We start from the raw sequence: 22193 nt of genomic DNA, 5'->3' as shown, positions 1-22193 counted from the left end.
TGATTGGGGTCAAGTGTCATTTAACGCAGTCATAAATTAAAAAAAAATATCTTGAAAAGTTTGCAAGTGTTAAATGCTAGGAAGTTCACTGGGGATAATTTATAAGCTGCTTAGTGACAAGAGAAATGCTGGCAGGTATATTCCTGAACAGATCAACACCACTATACGTGGATTAAGCAATAATAGCAAAGGAAGTAAGTACTGCGGATGTGTTTCAGAGCAGCTACTGTATGTTAAATCCGCCTTCTTCAATATTCCCTCTCCATCTGTTTTGGGGAAAATAACTAGGACTTTTTTCTGCTGCAGCATAATTATGGGTTCCTCAAATGTTTTTTGCTTCTGTGAATTCAAGCAGGGGGGGGATTCCAGTACAAACATTGTCCTGGTTTGTTTTTGTGCTACAAAAAAATATACATATTTCACTCACAAGTTTAATTAAAAATTCAACCATTCGAATAAGCAACAACTTTGCAGCCTCAGAGACCCCAAATCTCTGCAAATTATTCATCACAGCCACATTGTCATTACCATCTCATACCTTGTTGCCTGGAAACTTAGCCATCAGTAATCATAACGTGTGCCAAACCCACCTCAGATACACTCACTGCAAACACAGCCCAAACCTAAGAATAAGCAAGCCTCACTAAAACAACAATGAATCACCTAAATGCCCATCTGACTGTGGTCCGCATACTGCAGCACAGTGGCTCGAGGTTAGAGACCATATCCCACAAATGTGACAAAACCCTTTAAATGCTGCAATTTGCATTCTCCTCAGCATAACATTACCTTGCCTCATATTCATACAGTTCAAATAGATTCACACCTGTGAACTTCATAAATACAGTCATCTATTCTCTAGACTGACAGCAGCTGTATCACGCAACTGGGTTTAAGTGCCAGGACACTCAAGGCAAATTTCCCCAGCTTCAGGTTACAGCTGTTTATACCCACATGCAAGCACAGATATTATCAAGGTTTTACTGTAGCAGAGCTCACACCTTGAATTTCTACCACCTTACCACTTCATGCACCATCATGAGCCAAAAGGATGTTTGGGCATGTTTCAGGAAATAATGGCAATCAATTACTGAGTTATGTGTGGAGCCACACCAAATGCATGACATCATCTTTGCCTTTCCTGTTGACATAATGTAGGACAAATAAAGGGCGGGGTACAGCATGTGATGAAAACTCCTGATAGCTTCAGACATAATGATGTCTTGGGATTAAATGCAATAATGGGTAATCTTGGATTAAAGACTTTAGACACTAGACTTTTCTTGGCCCTTAGCTTGGGCCTGATACACATTAGTGGTGTTTCATCTTTAGGCTTGGAAATTTCAGTTTGATACAGTAATGTCTAAAGCAGCGTGAGTTAATGGCAGACAAGCAAAAACACTTCACTTTGACTGTAATGTATGTGTTTCAGTACCTTTTTACCCTCCCACACAATCAAAATCAGACTCAGCCAAGTCTAATAGACCTGCCACTACTGTGAAAGCAAAACAGGAATCTGTTCTTTTAAAATAACCTCTGCAGAGGCTGAGCCAGTATTTAGAATACCTTTTTTTCATAATTTTGCCATCAAATTATTATATGTCAAGATAAGATGCAATTAAAAACTACACTGTTTCTCAAATTCTGTTTGTCTGGTTTGAGGAATACATCTACAGCTGTTAACATTGTGAACATCCTAATTATGGCCCCTGTTTCCACATATACTTTACAGGCATATATTTAGCACTGAGCTAAGCAGTAAAAGCTCTTTTAAGCACCTGGGGATATTCTTATTCAAGTCAGTTGAGGGACACTCAACTTTCCTTTCCCACTAAAAGCAAATGAAGCTGATGACAAACCAGTTTCCACCCTGCCTATAGTTAAACAAAAATGAAACAAAAAGAAGAACAAAGCTGCCTCTTGCTATTTCACTTTCATTTTGAATTATTGGGCAAACATGTTACAAAAATGTCTCAACATCATAGCAGAAGCATAGATAACTAAGATAAGTTTTTTGAGATGTACAGTATCTATTGTGAACCTTGCCGTATGGTCATTATCAGCTCAACGTGGTGTCGTATTCCTACCTTTCCAGTAGTCTTTTGTTGCCCGCTGGCAGGCAACAATGTTATTAATTTTAGTCTACACAAAGCCTTCCTGGGCATCTGGGGGATTTGAGCCATCGACTATTTAGATCAACAGCCTCTTTAAGGCACCATCTCCCTGCCCCAGCAGGCTAGTTCATGTTTGGGTGGAGGAGGTGGTGAATATTTCCAAATTGTTCCAATGTGTCCTTCCTGTCCCAGTACACTAATGACTACTCGACAGCAGGAGGAGCATGGTGTTGTGAGGATAAGGGGTGCTAGAGAGTGGTGGTGCGCCTGGGGACTCACCATCTGCCTTGTGGCATGCCAGGGTGTGTCAGGACTGCAGCCAAGCCACACTTGTCATGAAAGTAAAATTCCCCCCTCAGCACAAGACTGCAGTGCCTCAATATATCAGGTCTTTGCTAAGCTGTGATGTAAGCCTATATGAATCTCACATAGCCACCTCACAGGCTTAGGCCATGTTCCCGTGGTAGCTTGGTCCTTCACTGGTCTGCAGCATAGAGAGAGCGCTCACTCAATTACTTTCATTCCACAGCCCAGATCCCAGGTTGGCCATGTCTTACACCTGCCAGAGCTCTGGCAACTCACAACGGTGAGAGCAACAGACTTCTTGAAATGCACTGTGGCTCTCGGGCGATGAAGCTGACTTCAAATCAGTGGGAACAGAGGGAGAACATTAGCAAAGGAGAGAGACTATAACAGGCACCTGCCACTTTGGCTCAATATTCAACGATGCTAGAGCTTCTAGGATTACAATTCGATTGGGCTCCGGTATTCCATTAGAAGTGGGAAAATAAGGGCTAGAATTCTCCTCCTGCACTCTTAATGGAGAGAGAGTGTGTATGGCTGGCCCATCAGATAATCAGGAAATAATGCAAATTTAGAAAGATTGCATTAGATGCAATTTGAGCACATGGCTGGAAATTTGGTTATAATAGTTAGGAAATAGGCTGCAGCACATTTCTTCGTCTACATTTTGAGCAAGCTTCTTGTCCAGTGTTGGCATTTTAGAACAATACAAACAACAACCACCAACAACCAGAGGCAGAGGCAATATAACAGCAGACTGATGGCTTCGCCACACAATAACCAGATAAACCATCCACCCAAAAACATATAAATTGATGAAAATACAGACTAGGCTCCGTCCTGCTGAATGAGTACTGACAGGAATATGATATTAATGTCATGGCTGGTCCAGGAAGGATTGAATGTGTCAAGGTTGAAGCCCCTATGAGTCTGCCAGAAAAGTCAGTGGGCTGTAGAATGAGGGAGGAGGGGGAAAAAAAAGAAAGAGGACTGACGTGTGTGATTTATGTCTCACGCCACGAGGGATTTCAGCCACTGATAACCTAATACAACTCAGTGCTTAGCAGCTCAATTGCATTAAGGCATTTCAAAAGGGCTTTTTTTTTTGCTGCTATTGCTCTTTTGTTCTTCAGTGTAACAAAAAAGAAAACATGCCACTATTGTAAGGACAGAAAGCCACATAAAAGAAGAGAGGAAGGGAGGGGAGAGAAGACAAAAGGTGGGGGGGGGGCACTATTTTATTTTATATTTCAACAGGAGAGCTGGTGAATACACTGCTATGCATACGGTATGTTTACTCCTGTTGGGTGGAAAAATGTTCAAATACTCATGTAAAAGCCAAACTCAGCAAGCTGCACCTCCTTGAAGTGCCTCTGCTGATAGCTCCTCCACCTTATCTTTGTCTATAAACACAGGATGAATGCTGTGTGTGTGCAGTGCGCAGCCATCTGAAGATAACTTGGCCACAATTTTTTTTTTTCGAAGGAACATATTGGCAAGAAACACTCCCTCAAGGCAATTTATTTAAGCAAAAATGATCACAGCTTCTCTGTTGACATAATGCAGTTACTATCAATAAGACACTTTCATGTTTCTAAGAAGCAAGCGCAAATCTGGTTACAATTCATTGAAGGCCCCTTGTGAAGACTGAGCTCTGCTGGGCTCTATATCTCCCAAACAGATTAAGCAGACGGAAAACTGGCTTCGCCTGTAAAGGAGAGACAGTGCAGGAGTTTGTTTCCCAGCATACAGACCTGATATTAATGTAACTTAATTGAAATGATTCCTGAGAAACGCAGCTGCTGCTTGAGCATTCTGCCTCTGTGAGCTAAGGATGGGAATCAAGAACCAGTTCCAAATTGTCCGATCCACTGGAATCATGGGCGTCCAAGCTGATCAATTCTTTTTTATCGAAGCCGGCATGTGTTTCTGATAGTTGCGCAATACAAAACATTGATGTCAAACTCATGCGTCTACAATTCTGGAAACTTGCAACAATAAGGAGTCATTGCGGTATGAGCCAGACAGCAAATAAATCACTCCCAGAATGACCAAGAAGACCCGGTGCTGACCGGGTACTGTGACCAGGCCAGGCTGCAAGGAGAGCCACTGTTCTGTCAGTCAGCTGCTGGAGCTAATGGAGCTAAGTAACGGACAGCGGACCGTCAGCTGTTACCAACCGGGGCTAACAGGCTAGCTGACAGGCCACTGGCTCACCACGCTGCAGTGCAGTGCAGTAATACTGAGGGAACTTGGGGGGTGAACAATCCCTTCACTGAGTAGAATCACTTGCTCAAGCCTGCTGCGGCATGCACGCCTTTTTTCTACTCTGTTTCTACACTGTGTTCAGACTCACAGATGACAAAACAGTTGCGTTGATGCTGAAAACCTGTGTGGGCATTTTTTCCACACAGAAGATTGATCAGGAATCGATAAGGGAATCGACAAAGAATTGGACTAATAAGCAGCATCAATAATGGCATTGGTATCAATAAAATCTCATCAATTCCCATCCCTACTGTGAGCTCAAAAGAGAATTATGTGCCTCTTCTAAAGGCCTACTTAGGAACCAGAAGACCCAGCTAATCATATTATTAGATCTGCTATAAAGATGCTTTTTCACAATCAGTCACAAGCTCCTGCAGTCTACATACCAATGAGGAGCACTTACCTTCAGTTAAAACATAAATTCTGTTTATTTCCAGGTGAATTCATTTGCTTTGCTTTTAATCTAATTGGAGAATCATCCAAGAGCAGCGATTCAGTGTCCGTAAGCATGCTACTCAACCTTGAGAATAAACCAAAACAAATAGTGACTTTAGGAAACAAGATAAAAGCATTCCAACACCTCTTTAGAACATTTATGTCCCAATGATTAGTTGGAAAACAGGCTCATGAACAAAAAACCTCGTCTATTTTTCCTTTCTTACCACTGAGCAGCAAAAGTGCATTTTCCTCGACCATAACCGCTACCATTAGCAAGTTCAGGATTTAGAGAGTCTATACACAACAAGCTTTACTGTATATGTTTTCAGGATTGGATTCAGCATCCTTCTTTGCACAATTATGTGCTCAGCCATCAGTTTCACATGTATCTCCCTCAGAGACATCTGTGTTGTTCAAAGAACAGCTCACTTCTGGCTGCCGACTTATTTATTACACCCCCCTTTAAGATTCAGACCACATTAAATGTTGGTTTGTCAGATCTTTGCACTCTTGCCCATGTGGGGCGGCTTTCGCACGGCAGCCGGGGTGAAGCCGGTTCTTTTGGCACAAGTAATTTAGCCTGTTGTTGATCATGGTTTGCATGAGAATGCTTCCAGATGCGGTAACTACGACGCTGATACCATGCACTACACTTCGGTGGCAAGTGGGAAAAACATCAGCAATGCATAAAATAGTTGAGTCACAGCAGCATTTGCCATTTTGTGTTGAAAGGACAGTTTTCTAAGACACATTAAGTGCAGCTGGACAGTCCCCCTCTACATACGCAGGACACATCCGTTATGTGTGTGTGCATGAGGCACACAACTGCACACACGCTCACACACACGAGACAAGCTTAGGATGAGACCTCAATCAATTCTGAAGTAGGATGTGTAGTGTTCATTAACAGCGCTCATTCAAATCAGACTTCGTCAAGACTTTCAGTCTGTACAAATTGATACTCATCAGCTCCCAGGCAATCACAAAGAACTTCTCAAAACTGCACTTTGAGTAAAAAAAAGAAATTCTTAATTCCATGAAAGTTAAAGATAGGTTAATCTTTTGTAATTTCAACCTGCTGCGATGCCTGTTGTGTTTCTTTTTGTAAAACTTCTACGAACTTCTACTCAACCTTGAGACTTACTTTAATTACACCTACAGAAGAGAAACATTATATTGTACTTTTGACTACATTTAACACAAAACATCCCAATCCAGAAAGATGGTAGCATTAAGTAGTATAAAAAAGTATTAAGTAGTATAAAACTGACTATATCCACACATTACTTGTGAAAACCTGCTCGTCCACACCTTTCTATACTTAATATTCCACCCAAACAAAATACCCCACTAGGAAGTACTCTTGCTTTCACAATTTTAAATGGAATATGTGTAGCTTTACTTTTCAATAAATTTCTAAATTGACTTCCGCCTTCTCCTGATGAATGAATACTTCTTTCTTCAGTACCCAAGGCAGTGAAGCAAAAAAAACACCCCGAGTCGTCCCTTAGGACCTCCCTCATTGAAACACACTCCACACAACCACTTAAGACCTCCAGTGGAGAAAGGAGAGGAGGCCGTGAGTTGTACCCTATGAAGGTGCTCTTAATATGCGACAGATATTCAAGATTAAGTACTTGACGACACGCTTGACAAAATCCAATTTCCTTCCTCTGCCCCCCATCCCTCTGCGATAGATTTATTGGCAGTGTTTCTGCTACATACAGTTAGTGTTGCGGCACAAGAGTCGCGAATAATTCAGGTGGTACAATGGCATGTTGGAATTTCATAAAATGTACCCATGTAAATGATTTGTCCTCAACACAGGCTGCACCAATTTCCCTCATCACAACAGTTAACAACTAACAGTTGGTGTAATAGAAGCATTATTTTGTTTTGTTTTTTTATTTGAGAAAGGGGCAGTCGGTTGAAAAGAGGAATAATTTACATTGTCTGCCCACCAAACACTTAAGTATGCTGACACTTACCGCAGACATATGATGTTGCTCCAAAAGCGCTATTATTTATCATGGCTTATACGATAAAAACTAGCACAATTAGGAAAGTAGAGCTTCATGAAACATTTGGAAATCTACTGGGATGGAGGCTTTGGTTTTGGGAGAGTGATTTACAGAGCGGGGGAGAAAAACAAGCTGCAGCCAGGCTGTAAACAATGCTAGAGATCTTGATGTGAGGACGTCTTGATTGAGGCTGGAAGCTCTGTGGCCTCAGATAGCCTCTGCGTGGTCAGGATGCACTGAGGTCCCAGCAGGTCGCCCAGACTGACAATAGAGCGAGCGCGCAGGGTGGAGTCCCATACCACTGCCATTGCTACGTGGCTTCCCACCTCTCTGATCACGATAGCGAAGGGCGAGAGAGGCTATATTAAGAGGGGAGAGGTATCAGCAGTCTGTTACCACAAAGAGCTCTCAGTGGAGCACGCAACAGCTATGTGCCGTAAGTATTTGTCACTATTTCTGACATCTAGATTGCTCAAACAGCCTAGAAGATTAACCATGGTTATATTTTAGCAAGCGAGCAGCGCTTAGAATACCCAGCCTGCACAGATGGGCGAGCACAGACTTGTCAAGTTAAAAAGGGAATGTCACCAAGTTGTAAACACTTCCTGTCAGGAAGGGAGCACTTCCTTAATCCTGGAGCAACCAAGCCATTCCTTATTTTCCACCAAACAACTGCAGATAGTGGCTTGCTTTCTCTACCCATGTTCCTATCATAATAACAGCTAATTTTAACAGTAAAAAAAAACAAAAACAGTCAAATGTGATCTCTTATGAGTGAATCTTAGATCTGAGCAGCAGAACAACAGACTCAGAATTAATGACTAGACTCATTTCTCATTTACATAATGCAAGAATTCAAAGTCTGAAGTCCCACTAAGAAGAGATGGAAGTGTTCAGCTTCCTGGTGAGGACTCAGATCACAGGGAAGCTCTGTTTGCAAGATGGAAGTCTGGATACCTCCTGCAGTGTGACACAAAAACAACAGTCTGCACTCACATGCAGGGGATAAAAAGACAAATCAGTTGTCAATGACCTCTGCAGCACACTATATTGCGACTCAAACGTAACTATTGGGGTACAACTGAAGTTTGCATAGTTTTTACTGCGGGAGATCAGAGCTGAGCTATTGAATTTGCAAAAATAGTGCAAAAAGTGCCAAAGCTTCATGCAGATACTCCCTTTGTGCCTCAAATGGCACGCAAGCTCAGGGCTCAATTTGTTTCCTTATAACCGGTGTGTGACAACCTGCCTGCCCACCAGGACTCCCTCCTTCTAGACTCAACTACACACACTGTCATTAAACAAAACAGAGCCATGTGTCTACAACTCCCCAGCGGCCAGAGCTGCAGTACTAGTCTGCAGGCTAATTGTGACCTGGTGGAATCATGTGACTGATGTTCCCGTGCAGAGCTAGAAAAAGCAAATCTAGCAACAAACACAACAGACTCCATCGGGACTCTTTAAGCTGAAAAGAAGGCTCCCAGATGGAGGGGAAGAAGAAAATAAGCAAACAATGGCTAAAGGCCATCATTTCCAAGACCTATAACTTTCAGGCACATGTGGGGTGGCTGTATATAAAACCTAAACCATGACTAGTTATTACACTAAATGATGCTGGATTAGTGTCATGATGAAATTGTAACAGGATTTGTGGATTCACCAAAATGATATCTTGATGAAAAGCCGGACCTTTCGGTGCTCAATTGAATAACAATTACATTATGGCTTCCAGCGTAGCCTCCTCTACAGGATGACTTCATTCCTGCTCCAGAAAAGGTGGGGCTTAAGCATGCACGCTGTTCAGCTGTGGACCAAAGAGCACTGTGCTCCTTCCTTCCTTTCAAAGTGCCCTTCCAGGATTCTTGTTTAGGTCATGTGAATCTACTGTTGCGCTCTTTTGTTTTGGACAGTAAAGCAAAGAAAAAACATGAATATGAAGTATGAAGTATCAAGTATGTTTGGCATGAAAAGAATCATTTCTTGTATTCTGAGCAGTGAGTGACTAAAACTCGTAGCCTTGAACTAGCCAGGTTGACTTTGAGAAAATGCTTTGGATGCTTAAAATAGTTCAGGAAATGCGCAGCATTCTTTGACACCTCAGTGAGCAGTGGGTCAAACTGGAAACAAAAATCTCACAATCACGCCTTGTAACTCGTGCCAACAATATCACGGTCTAGACTTTACTGTAATGAGTCAGAGTAGCCATAGCAACAAAGTCTTAATTATTTAACACAATGTATCATGTTATTTATCATAATCATCAAAATAATGATCTACTCACTTCAAAACGTGAGTCACAATCTGCCTAGCGCTGACCGACAAATTTGTCACTACTGAGCGTGATTAGAAAAACAACAGCTGCAAAATCCAAGACATTCACAACACAGCTTTCACACCAATCTGTTGACTATTCCGACCGGTGTATCACATTGTAACAGCAGCGGAAAATTACTTAAAACATTACATATCCTTATTAACAAAGCTATATATTGTGCCCATTATGACTTCCACTCAGCCAAAGAGCAGAAATAAACAGGAGCAACAACATCCTGCACCACTGACATCCAGTCGGGCCTATCAACCTCACCAACTGCACTTAAAAGGGGTGCTGTAACAAAACATGATGGGCTCTGATGTTTTCATCCATTTTCTGGCTCCCTGAAGAAAACCACTCTCACAGACCCAGGTGATATTGACGTTTGTGCTTGACATTTCTCCTGTCACTGGCAGAGATGAGAGTGTGAAAGGCCGGTGGGATGCATTTATAAAACTCCACTGATGTCTGGAGTGCCAGGGTGAAAGGCCAGGCGAAGATATTCAGGTTGTGGGGAAATGAAGCTGAGCCGAGTTCAGCCATGCACTACAGGCACTGTAATCTGCAGGCCAGTCAAACAAGCCAGATCTGCCCTAGCTAGGAGACAGTAGCTTGGAAGGTGTGTCAGGTAAGTAATTCAACTCTTTCACATACTGCAGTGCACCATTTCAAGTTCAATCTGGCCATTACGCATCCAATTGGACTTAAAAGTATGCAAAATATCAAAGGAATGGAGCCCACAACTATTATTCATGAAATTAAGCCATAGTCAGCCATTCAATTATGGCAACTGGCATTCAAGGATCACTGTCTTTGTATAGTCTCATTGAATCTGACATTTTTGCTATGAAATACAATATCTGATTGTTACCCCAGGACAGGCTGCTACAAATGACTTCTGACTTCTTGAATATTTGGAGTTTATTAATGCAGTTTTTTGATGATAATATGATTATTATTTTAACATGCGGAAAGTTTCTTATGTTGAAATTGTTGGGTATATGGTATGGTTCAACCATAGTATATATATATATATATATATATATATATATATATATCCACCAACTTTCCTCTTGGATAATGACTTACTGGAATCTCTGCTTGTTGCCTGGAAACCTCACGGCGATGACAACACTCCGCTAAGTCACTGCACCCAGCCAAGAAATAGTCCAGCAAATAACCCCTTGTAACATTGATTTCAGGATGAAGTCATCAAAACAGACAAGAACAGCAGCACTGCAGTTCAGAAATAGGATATTTTGGTTTTCAGAGACATCCCAAAATAAACGAGAAAGACTTCTCTTACCCGGAGGAGTGGTGAAATAAGGTGTTTTGCAAAAAAAAAAAAAAAAAAATCAAAATGGCAGAAAAACTACTCAGGAAGAAAAAAAAGCTGTGTTTATGTTGATAGATTCGTCTTGACACAAAGAATGTGAGAAAAGGAGCAACTTTGCTTCTAGGCCTCAGAGTTCAGCAGTTATGAGCAAAAATATAGAGTGCTTTATAAATAGCTTCATAGCAGTGCTCTCAGCATCAAAACATAATCAGTTCTTCTTTGATCCAAGGCCTAACTTTCCACCAAATTTCACTAAAATCTGTGGAATTTTTAGAACATCCTTTTAATAAACAAACATAGATAGAGGAAGAAAAACATGACCTCCTTGACAGTGATAACAATGATTTTACACCTCTAGCATAATCTCATTTTAAACGCTGAGCCAGGTCTTGCAAAAAGGTGCACGGAAGGGATATAAGAAGCACAGACTAAATCTGTCGATCCAGACGCCTCTGTTGGCTGCACAACAACTGTCTGGGTGTCTGATTCAACGGCATGCTTCTATAGACAGACATGCTAGCTGGCTCGTAGGATCACTGAGTCTAAAGGGACCCCGAGCCCTGAAGGGAGGCAAAGTTAGACTGGAACAGCAGTTTCCTTAGATGCACAGACCCGATACTGATGATGACAGGCTGCGCTTCACAAGGATGTTGCATCCTGTCAGCTCTGTGCCACTTCTTTTGTTTACACATTACCAAGTGAAGCCCATCATCACTTTCAGGTGTCCTTGAGAGAAGTTAGGTTAGTGCTGAGCAGAGCGATGAGCTGGGAGATGAAGCCTTTAATTGGCTGCAAGGCAAGATGATAATTGATCATCCCTCTCAACTCACTCTACCATGAAGGGCTTGGCATCATTTGAAAACAAAACATATCACAATGCCTTGGAAACTCAAAACTCCAAGAAAGCACCAACAGTCTGCATTAAAATGTAGAATTTCAGTTTTAAAAGCTCAGTATGAAGATGCAACTCCTCAGACAAAAGTCATCTGAATAAACTGTCACCTCTTCGACGATGATTGGCACAAAAAGCGACACAGAGTGGGAAAACTGTGAGATGAAACAGGACAGCTGTGAAAATGTAGCAGATATATTGTATTTTGCCGAGCAGATGTACATTATTGCACATAAAGACGTCTTCATCTCGCCTTTTTTTCTCCCATGGAGGCTCAGTGAATAGAAATGGACTGGAGGAAAATACGCTTGATGCTGCTATTGGCATTTCAGGCATTAGGTTTACCAGTGATATAATTAGCATTCATGAGTCAAGTAATTAAAACATCAATGTAACCAAGCAGAGCTGTTAAGACACTTACGTGCTCTTTGCTCAGTCTCCAGCAGTCAGCGTTTAGTCTATCCATTTAATATCAATCCGATGTGTGTGTCCGTGTGTGTGTGTCTGTGTGTGCTACACAACACATTTCTCTCACTTTTGTTTGAGTAAAACAGCTTTGCTAGAAAACGGTTTCAACACAAATCTTTAAAAAAACAAGAACATATTGTGAACTCCACACACACTTTCAAACCTTTCAACGCTAATCTAAAGGGAGAGTGTATGAAACTAACTGCAAACAGTGTGCTCTCCCGCAGAGACTGTTAAAACACGTCGCTATACGGGAGACATTAACAGCACTGTCTAAATCCTCACCTGGAGAGTCCCTCTAACAAGGATTTAAAAACTATTATCACGGCCAGCCAGAGTTGGAGAGAAGATCCTTAGCTTCCAGACAAACAGTAATCCTCACAAAAGTTTGAACATAAAGCCTCACTGCACACTCTGAAGCAACAGTCTGGTTACTGAGTAGCATGGTGACTTATTGAAAGGGTTTTGCTATAAAGTATCTATCCGCTATGGGAAAATTATGCACATTGGAGCACAATTCCTGCTGCAAACTTCCCTTTTACTCCTGAGGGTGTCAGGTGACTCACAGTAAGTGGCACATAATGTAATCCATGCAGTAATGTTAAAAAAAAAACCAAACAAACACTCCATTCAGCCCAATGAAATAAGGCAAACACTGAGAAACTCATTACTGCTGTGATGGATTATACTGCACAAACAATTTCTAACTTTGTGGAAGTTTTTTTAATACTGTACGAGATTCCGAATATGGGAAAAAAGTTCCAGATATCTCCAGTTTTGCTGAAAGTCTACAGTACCCTGAGGGATGGTGTGAAGGGGAGGGGATAACCTGGATGACGTCTACAAAAAAATAGTAGTGTTATCTTTTTTTTTTCAATCATATTTCCCTCTCTACAATGATGCCAATTTTATTTAACCTTCAGCACCTGACAAGAAACCCTTAAACCCTTCTCTCGACATACCGCTTAAGCCCACCAGCTGTCAGTACTGATTTAGCTCGTCCATAACATCACACATACTGGTAGGTGTGAGGTATTTAAATCATACACAATTATCTGTCTCTCTATTAAAGCCATATGTGCACATGAGGAGAAGACAGAGAGGCAATTGTATCCTGACTGGGGGAGATCCAAATAAGCTTCAATTAGCAAGAGTCAACTATAATCTGTTTAATCAGCGTGAACAGCTGCAGTTGCTGTGTGAAAATTATAAATTCTGGTTCCCTTGTTGTTTTGCTGATAACTGAGCTGTATGGTTAATAAATCTGAATACCAAGTTGAAGAAGGGCTGCTGAGAACAGTGGCTGAGAGTCTGCGAGAACAAACATCGACAGAGGTTTTATGAGCTTCACATGGTTCCTCATCTCTGTGTTGAGGGCATATGGGAAATATAGATGACAGTAGCAGTTGTGTTCTGTGATCAAAACTGGGACGAGAAAAAAAAAAAAAGCCCTGTCTTCCTTCACGCGACACTCTTGTGACAGGTTGCAGGCGCTGTGGAATATAAATAACTGTGTTAAACTTAAACCGACTGTGGACTTGTCACAAGTCACAAAGCAAACACAAGAGGAGGAAGTAACCTGAAGGTGCAATCAAGATGACCAAAACATTTTCAGAATGCAGCTTAGATTGAGACATGATCTCACTTTTGCACGTCAGGAGGAAACGGTGTGTATTTGCACATAGTTGTTGTGCTTTCTTCTCTGTATCTATGCTATGTAAACACTGAAACATTCCTCAGCGGGATCACACTCATCATACAGTATGTCCTTAACCTCGCTGACAGTTGAACATCTCAGGTTTCTCTAAATGAACCTAGTGTGTATGAATTCCTGAGAAGCCTGACATGACAGTGTGCTCCAAGGCACAGCTTGCATGCACTCTGCCTGTCTGTCTCTACATTCGCTTTGTGCTGATTAGTGTGCAACAAGCTCCCTGCATGGGTAACAACCTGAGACTTATAAAAAAAAAAGCAAAAGTGGGAGTCTTATGCTGTTGTATGAAGAGAACTCTGCCAAGAGAGGCTCAAATTAGAGCCATATATCCAGAAACTCATCACAAGTCATTTCCTCTCAAGCCAGCAGGCATCACTGTAAAAAGGAACATTCACTAAATTGATATGTCTAGTTAAATAAGATTAGAGGAATTAGTTGAATTAAGGGCACTGTTGAATAAGTCTAAGATCACATTGCTGCTTGGGAATAAGCTGCAAATAAAGATGGGCACACAGCACTCACATTTAACCCGTGTTTAGCTTCACTTTACGCCAACTTAACAGTCACAAAGTACAGCAAAAGATACATAATTTGCAGTATTAAAAGGCATATCTGCTGTGATATTGAGCAGTGTGTCAACACAGGACACAGACTGTTCCCTCCTCAACACTCCCTGTAGGGCAGGTTAGTTATTAGACAGAGGTGGATGTCGCAACTCCTGCGGACAGCCGTTGTGCGCTTGTGATAACAAGTTCTGCCGGTTGTAACGATTCATTCCTTACAGGAGTGGGTCAGGTCAAGTGCTTCATACAGATCATGTTTTATTTAGAGAAAAAACAAATAGGCACCAGTGTCATGAAAAAGAACTAATTTTGTGACTTCATTCTGAGAAAAAAATAGACTCGAAGGTTTTTTCAGGTATAATAATTTGAACATGTAGCGTATAGTTTAGAAGTAGTAGCCCTATACTTGACCATTTGACCACAGACTAATATTTGGACTAAACTTTACCCACCTTCTCCTTGTTGTCGTGGTCCGAGGGAGGTGAAGTAGGAGATTTAACACTCCCCACAGCAACAGCCTGGGTGACTGTAATACCGCCGCCCGGAGCCGGGCTGCTCTTTTCGATTGTTTCCACCTTGATAAGTCGGTGCTTTGGTGACACATACTTGATATCCGGCGACCCCACAGTGTTCAAGCTGGAGGCAAATGAAATATTTCCACCTGGAGTGTACGGGTCCTCGAAGTCCAGTTCCTTTTGTAGTTTGTAAGCAGCGAGGATGTCCGGCTGAGCGGGGCTCGGGAAGGTGGCCCCGGAGCTTGTTGGTTGGTAGCCAGGCGCACTGGGCACACCGGTGTGACAGTGTCTGTAGTCCGGCTTCGGGGGCGCCGGAGGGGGTGCTTTGGTAGTTTTGAATCCTAGGTGCTCCTTGAACCACTTGGCCATGCTGCCAGTGCATCGCTCACAAGTCAATGAATGTAGTTTAGTTCCACCTTTCCTGCCAGCGGAGCCCGAGTCTGTTCGTCAAAGTGGGATCCTCGGGTCACCCGCGGCCAGAAGACCGGCTTCGGAGCGTGTCGCCAGTCTCGTGCGACTCCGTCGGACCGGAGAGGGGTGCGCGAGCCGAGGGGGAGCGCAGCCACAGGCACTTTCTGATCTGCCCCGCCGCAACTCTGTCACACACAAACACACACAAACACACACACACACGCCGTTGTCGCTCTGACTGCTCGGCTGGCTCACCACGTCAGGTTTCCAGACTACGCAACACGGGAGTGCTTGTGCAAGAGGAACACACGCCCCCCCACAAACCTGCCCTCCCTACCTGAGAACATTCACTGCCACCTACCGGACTTGTGAAACTCATCTGACTGTTGACTAGTGTGAATACCAGGAACCGCTGCATAGATCCGTCGCCAGTTTTTTTCACAAGCACTGAGCCCCTCTTTCAGGGATCAATGAAAGATGTGTTATATAGAATACTGTGTGTGAGATAGCAGAGGTGATATGATGCCAATCGGAATAAAAGGAGTATAGGTTTTGTTCTGTTTCTAAGGGAAAGTAAAAGGAATCCAGATTATTTCACAATTGATCTGAGACCCCTTGTTGGTGAACCATAGTAGTCTACCACAGAACAGTTGAAATTCTCAGGTATAGATAATTTAATCTATATCTTTAATGTAGCATTTAAAACACCAGTAAAATGAGTCATTACAAAGATTTTTTTTTAACTGGCTAAATGTATTTTCCATCCCTCTCCACAACAAACTCTACATTCCATGTCAAAAAAACCCAAAACACTTAAGGTCAACATTTTTACCACAAATAGCACTCAAGGGTAAAGTGTCCTTCGCTCATTTCCACTGCTCTCATGTCCAGATGGCCACAGCAGACCATTTTAATTGCACATTGCATTGCAAATGACCAGTTGAGAGAAATGGCAGGAGTCTATATTAACAACGGGCCCTGCTCTAGCTAAGTTCATTAAACAAATCCACCAGTAGAGGAGAGGAATTGTTCAAAGCAACAATACAAGTAAACATTTCTCTCTAAGGTGTCTTTCAATCTCTTTGATGCAGAGGGTCATGGGTTCACATGCTAAACACTAATTGCCTTTGCAATCAGAGGACAGATGGAAAAAAAAATCCTATTTCCCCTACCAGAGACATACTCCAGCAATAGTCTGCATTAGCAGGAGTCATGGCTACAGCGCAGCGGGATTTTATGAAGCAATATTTCTTTTTAATAACACCACACACAGCCTTGAGCGAGTCACAGTGTACAGATCGGAGTTTAACCCTGGCAGGCCCCTGGGAGAGACAACTCCATACTATAGAGATCAAAACAAAATCTATTATTTCTGTCCTGAAATCCTGCCATCATTGCACTTTGGGCAAGCAAAGAGAAATTTGACCAGTGCAATTTCCCTACACTTTATAGGAATAATTTCACCCCACAGCCACGACATAATCTGTTCAACTAGTGTATTATACATGAAAGCTTTAAAACAAAGGACAAGGGAAACAGATTCAGATGGCCCTTAGTTTATTGTAGCACTCGTCTTTTAATGTTGCCGGAAAAAAACAATCTCTTTGAAAAAGGAACAAAGAGCGAAAGGTCTGTTCCAGCTCACACATTACATGGTAGGACTGCAATATACATACTATAGGTGAAGCCTCATTGTATACAGGTATTTGTTTACAGGGTAATAGCCTGTCTCATGCTGTAGGTATTAGAGGATCTGTGGTGGGCAGTCATTTCAGTTACGGAGCTTGACTCCCATCACAGATCTCTTATTGCATTGCAACCATTTCATTCACCAATTTCCTCTAGCTGCCGCCACTGACACCCTTTAAAATGCAAATCCTGTAATCCAGCACCCTATAGGATACAAATAGTCCACAAAGTAGCCTTCGAAGGCATGGCCCTTGCCAGGAGGAATTTATATAGAAATGTACAGGATTCTGTTAAAGATATACAGCTGTAAGTGTATTAGCACAAATTGTCAATATCTCTCATAACATGAAGCGACTGAAAACACTTGGCAGTGACAGGTGGTGAATGCTGGCTTGAATGAGGAATTTCAGGGCTTAATGAAAACCCAAACAAGTAGATTTTCCACTTTATCACAATGGTATTGAACATACAAAGTCATTAGAAAGTTATTGTGACAGTCTTTTAACACTATGACCTTCAACTGGACTGCAACCTGTTAACTGCCGCCCCCAGGCTACATGGTTTAATAAACTGAAACACTAATTAAACAACAAGTAGGTTGCAGATTATGAACAAACTCTCTTTCCTATGTGTGTCTATGGTAGGGGTGGGGCATGTATATAGTAGGAAGCATGAAATTTACACAGCTCAGACAAGATGACAGCTATAGGTGAATGTTAATGCCTTCAACAGTTGCTCAAACATTTGACATGCAAGACATGTGACAAGTTTATTTTGCTCTTTAAATCAGTCGACTCTGAGGTTTCTCTGAGGCACTGCTGGAAATTATTCTACAGCAGGTAGTGGTATGGTTAGCACTAAGAAATCAGAGGAACAATTTGTCAGGATATACAGTATGAACCCAATATTTTGGGGGAAAGCTAGTGATATAAAAGTCTCCTAATCAGAATATGTGCTGCATTCCTTTCTGCAGTCCTCCTCTAAAGATCTAACCATTGTTTACTGCCTATTTTGTGTAACATGTTAAGATGTCTTAGTCAGTTCTGTCTCGCCACAATGTGGACTGTTATTATGTGCTCTAAGCTCATTCAGTCTTTGTTATTGTAATGTTTTGTTCTTCTGCCTTAGCAAGTCAGTGATAACCTCACACCAACCGGTGCAAAATGTCAAAATACTCCACCTGAATGGTATTCAGGTGCCATTAAAAGCACCAACTGAAAATTGCACAAAAATTGCACATTCCCTATAAAATATTCATTCCCCAACACAAAGGATTCTTATTTATTTAGCAGAGAATGGTGGACCCCTCTCACTTTTGATTTGTTAAGCTGTAACCGTGCCAAATGGTGCAGTCGAAAAGGGATTACTGTATGTGAGAAACTGCTACACACGCAACTGAAGCACTTTGTACTCATATGTGTGTTTATGTTCCATTTGTCTGATGCATTTCCCAGCGGTACAGCAAAGCCCTGGATTATTTCACAATAACTTCGTGTCAAGCAAACAGTTTAAAATGAGAATTAGGAATACATTTGGCTGCAAAGTTGTCTCAAACAAAAATGCGCACTGAAGCTAGAGCAGCTTCTTCAATTGTTGTCTCTTCATCAGTTTAGTGGCTGAAGAGACAACAGAATGTCAAATTATATGGCGTTGTTGTCATGCTACATCTTTCTCTAACATGTAAGTCTGATATTTTTAAAATAAAGTAAAAAGGTGTTTAATGTTTTGTGGTTGCACAAATGCAGGAAAAGGTCACAAACTTGCTGCTTTTGATTAATTGCAAAACACTGAAAGATGCAATAATGGCATCACCACAACCATAAGAACTTATAATAACTAAATAACCAAATATTACAGCAGCCCATTTCACTAATGATCCCACTTTCAGCCAGACAAGAGGAACTAGCCTGTGGCTGTAACTGCCGTGGTGTTTGGTTGGAATAAACCTGTAGTATGGCAACCGATAAACAGTGTGTGTGTTTGTGGCCACAGCAGGTATCACTCATAACACTTTCAATTTTCAATCTTTGAAGCCCTGTTGAATTAATAATACATACTGTTTTTTTAAAAAAATGTAATGTTTTTTTAAGTGGTCTAGATCTTTTTTTGAATTGCTTTGTCTCTTTCATTCTCTCTCTCTTACATTTCACACTCCCATGGGCACAAACACACACACCACACACTTAGACGGGTGTTTTCCCACACCACCGTGTGATGTGTGTTTTGTATCAGATGCTTTTCTCCCTGTCATTCAAGCAGGTGGTTTTTGATTTGGTTCTGCAGACTGAGGGAGGTGGAACATCTGTGAAGGTGTAATGGTCTCCTGTCTGTCAACACCTGGATCACCAAGGTCCTGAAGTGAGGAAATCAATACTTAATTGCTCAAGTAGACAGCAGAAGATGGTGGTTTCACTTTAGAGCTCCCAGTGTGAATGTACTGCAGGGGACTGTATGAACATGTGGTGAAGCAGTGCTGATAAAAAGGAATATTTTAAAATGGGGAGCCAGACCGAGGCATTCATAAAATGTACTTTTACAAAGCACATGTGGGAAAGGAGTACATTATTTATGCACTATTTATTTTGTTTCAGAGTAAGGCATGCTAAATACACATATCTGGATATAAAATAATAACAATAACAATAACCCTTCAACGCAGATATTACTAAAATGTTGTTTTCATTTTAGTTTCATTTAAAGTGTTGCATAGGACAACCTGGGTGACAGCTGTAGAGCAGCTATCCATGAACTTGTCCTGTGCACAATTCCACATATTGATAGGATCTGAGTTTAAAACGATTCATAACAGTTGGACTGCCTTTTCAAAAATCATTTAAAAAAAGAAAGCATTATATTCTGTCAATGGCAGATGATGTAAGTTATTTAGCTGAATCTAGACTTTAGGAAACATTTCTGTTGGTGCATAAGGACAGATACCTGTGCAATGAGGTAACAATTATGGTGACTGTTAGTACAATTGAATGTGTCTTCATTATTGGTGTATTGTATTTTGCTGAGCATTTGGACATTTTGACATGGAAAATCTACTGTATACTACGTAAGTAAATTGTATAACAATGTGAAAGAGGCAAAATTCAACACACTTGAAAGGTGTTTTTCTTTTTTTACTTTTGAAGACCCAACTAAAGCCACATAGTAAAAAAAAACATCCTCATTGTCTGTCAATCTCAGTTGCAACCAAAAATCTAACAGTGTAACTAAAAATACAAATATACCTTTAATTTAAATGCTAAATGATTGTGATTTATTTGCTAATATTTAAAAAGATAATGATTTATTTCAGCTTCAAATCTGTTCAATTTTTTTTTTTGCTGCATTTCTACATTCATTTATACTCAGAATGCTAGTATACCTACCACCTCCTGACTCTGCCGAGGGGAGGCACCAGGACCTGCCCCTGTACACTCTTTTATGTTTCAAGACTTAAAAACCCCTCATTAACCTGTCTTCTCCCCTTTATCTACACCTCCACATCATGACTTAAAGGTCCAGTGTGTAGAATTTAGTGGCATCTAACGGAACAGACTTGCCAGAAGTGGAATATAATATTCATAAGTATGTTTTAATTTGTGTGTAATCAGTAGAAAATAAGAATCATGTTTCTGTTACCTTAGAATGAGCCCTTTATATCTACATATGGAGCAGGTTGTCTTCCACAGATGCCACCATGTTGCACCGCCATATTTCTATAGTACCTTAGAATGGACAAATCAAACGCGTTTCGCGACCACTGTCGGTACACGCTTATAAGGGGAGGGTGAGGGGAAGGGTATTCAGTTGGCTGCAATCTGCAACCTCACTGCTAGATGCCACTAAATCCTACACACTGGACCTTTAAGTGGGTATTTAAAGAATTAATGGGTTTTAAACCATCCACTTTGATCAGTCAGTTCATCGGTGTTTTGTGTGACATTCAGGACACAAAGTGATTGTGCATCACCCAAGCAAATAGAGTCAATATAAAGCAATGTTACCCTGCAGGGTTCCATCCCATGTGTTTGAGTCATCAATCCCTCCCATTTCTTAAATCTGACTGCAGAGCTTTGTTTGCTTTCCCATGCCTGTCAATCAAAGTGCAGACTGGGATCTTAAAAGCTAGCTCCTTTAGCTGCTCATCCAGTAACTGTGTGGCTGTCACCTCTGTTTATTCCAGAAAGGCTCGCTGCTGCAGAGATGAAATGAAGTATTAATGGGCCCCTCTGTTGTGAAGGAGGACAAGGACAGATTACTAATCTGATTTATGTGTGTGGTCTCCCCATCTGCCCGGATGCAGGTGTGCATAGATATGAGCTAAATGTACATTCACTGTTTTATTACAGACTTATGTGGCGACAGCGGAAACCAGTACAGTATTTTTCAGTGTAGTGAAGCCTGACCTCTGTCTCGTAGGGCTCTATATGTGTCCTCTCCCTGAAGAGATAGTTATTCAGTCAAAGAATTCATTACAACAACACAGTTTCACAGTTTGTACTACTCTGACAGTCAGTGGTGGAAGAAGTATTCAGATCCTTTATTTAAGCAAAAGTACAGACACCATAATGTAAAAATACTCTATTATAAGTAAAAGTTTAACTTTACAAAGTTTACTTCAGTAAAAACATAGAAGTATTAGTAGTAAAATGTACATAAGTATCAAAAGTAGAAGGAGTCTGCAGAATGTTAATACATTACATTATTAGATTATTGCTGATACATTCACATGAAAGCCACATTTTAATGTGTCATTGAGGTGGAGCTCATTTGAACTACACTATATAATATTAGGTGTGTTCAATATAAAATCCAATATTTTTAAGTAAACTAACTAGTAAGCAACTATTAACTAACTGTCGCTGTCAGATAAGATGTGCAGTAAAAGGTACATTAACCTCTGAAACAACTATTAAATAACAAGTAGCAAATACTTGAGTTAGATACAAGTATCTCAAAATAAGCTTAAGTACAATTACTTTCCACTGAAAGTTGAGTGTCAAATTATTAAAAAACCATATAACAAACTGTGATGTACAGTGATATGAATATGTGTGCCGAATGTTGCCTGAGAATATACTCTGCTCTACCTGCCATATAAAGCAATAGCATATCTCACTCTAGCTCTATTCAAAGTCTGGTTTGGTTGTGGTAAT

General features: G+C 41.1%; 1 protein-coding gene across 4 annotated transcripts in view; it reads right to left on the bottom strand.

The window, feature by feature from the left end:
- Positions 1 to 15677, bottom strand: part of zgc:158464 (uncharacterized protein LOC791139 homolog) — a 95317-nt gene extending 79640 nt beyond the window's left edge. The window contains exon 1 of one of the 4 annotated variants that reach the window (XM_044336295.1): positions 14884 to 15677. In XM_044336295.1, the coding sequence (XP_044192230.1) occupies positions 14884 to 15315 (432 nt within the window). In that variant the 5' untranslated portion in view covers positions 15316 to 15677. The remainder of the gene's footprint in view (positions 1 to 14883) is intronic. The other 3 variants (XM_044336369.1, XM_044336444.1, XM_044336501.1) reach the window with 3 other exon arrangements.
- Between the last annotated feature and the right edge of the window lie 6516 nt (positions 15678 to 22193).

This window comes from Thunnus albacares, chromosome 1 (assembly GCF_914725855.1).
Source record: "Thunnus albacares chromosome 1, fThuAlb1.1, whole genome shotgun sequence".
Classification (NCBI taxonomy): Eukaryota; Metazoa; Chordata; class Actinopteri; order Scombriformes; family Scombridae; genus Thunnus; species Thunnus albacares.
Note: the sequence above shows the minus strand (reverse complement) of the source record. Positions and strands in the feature narration are given on the sequence as shown.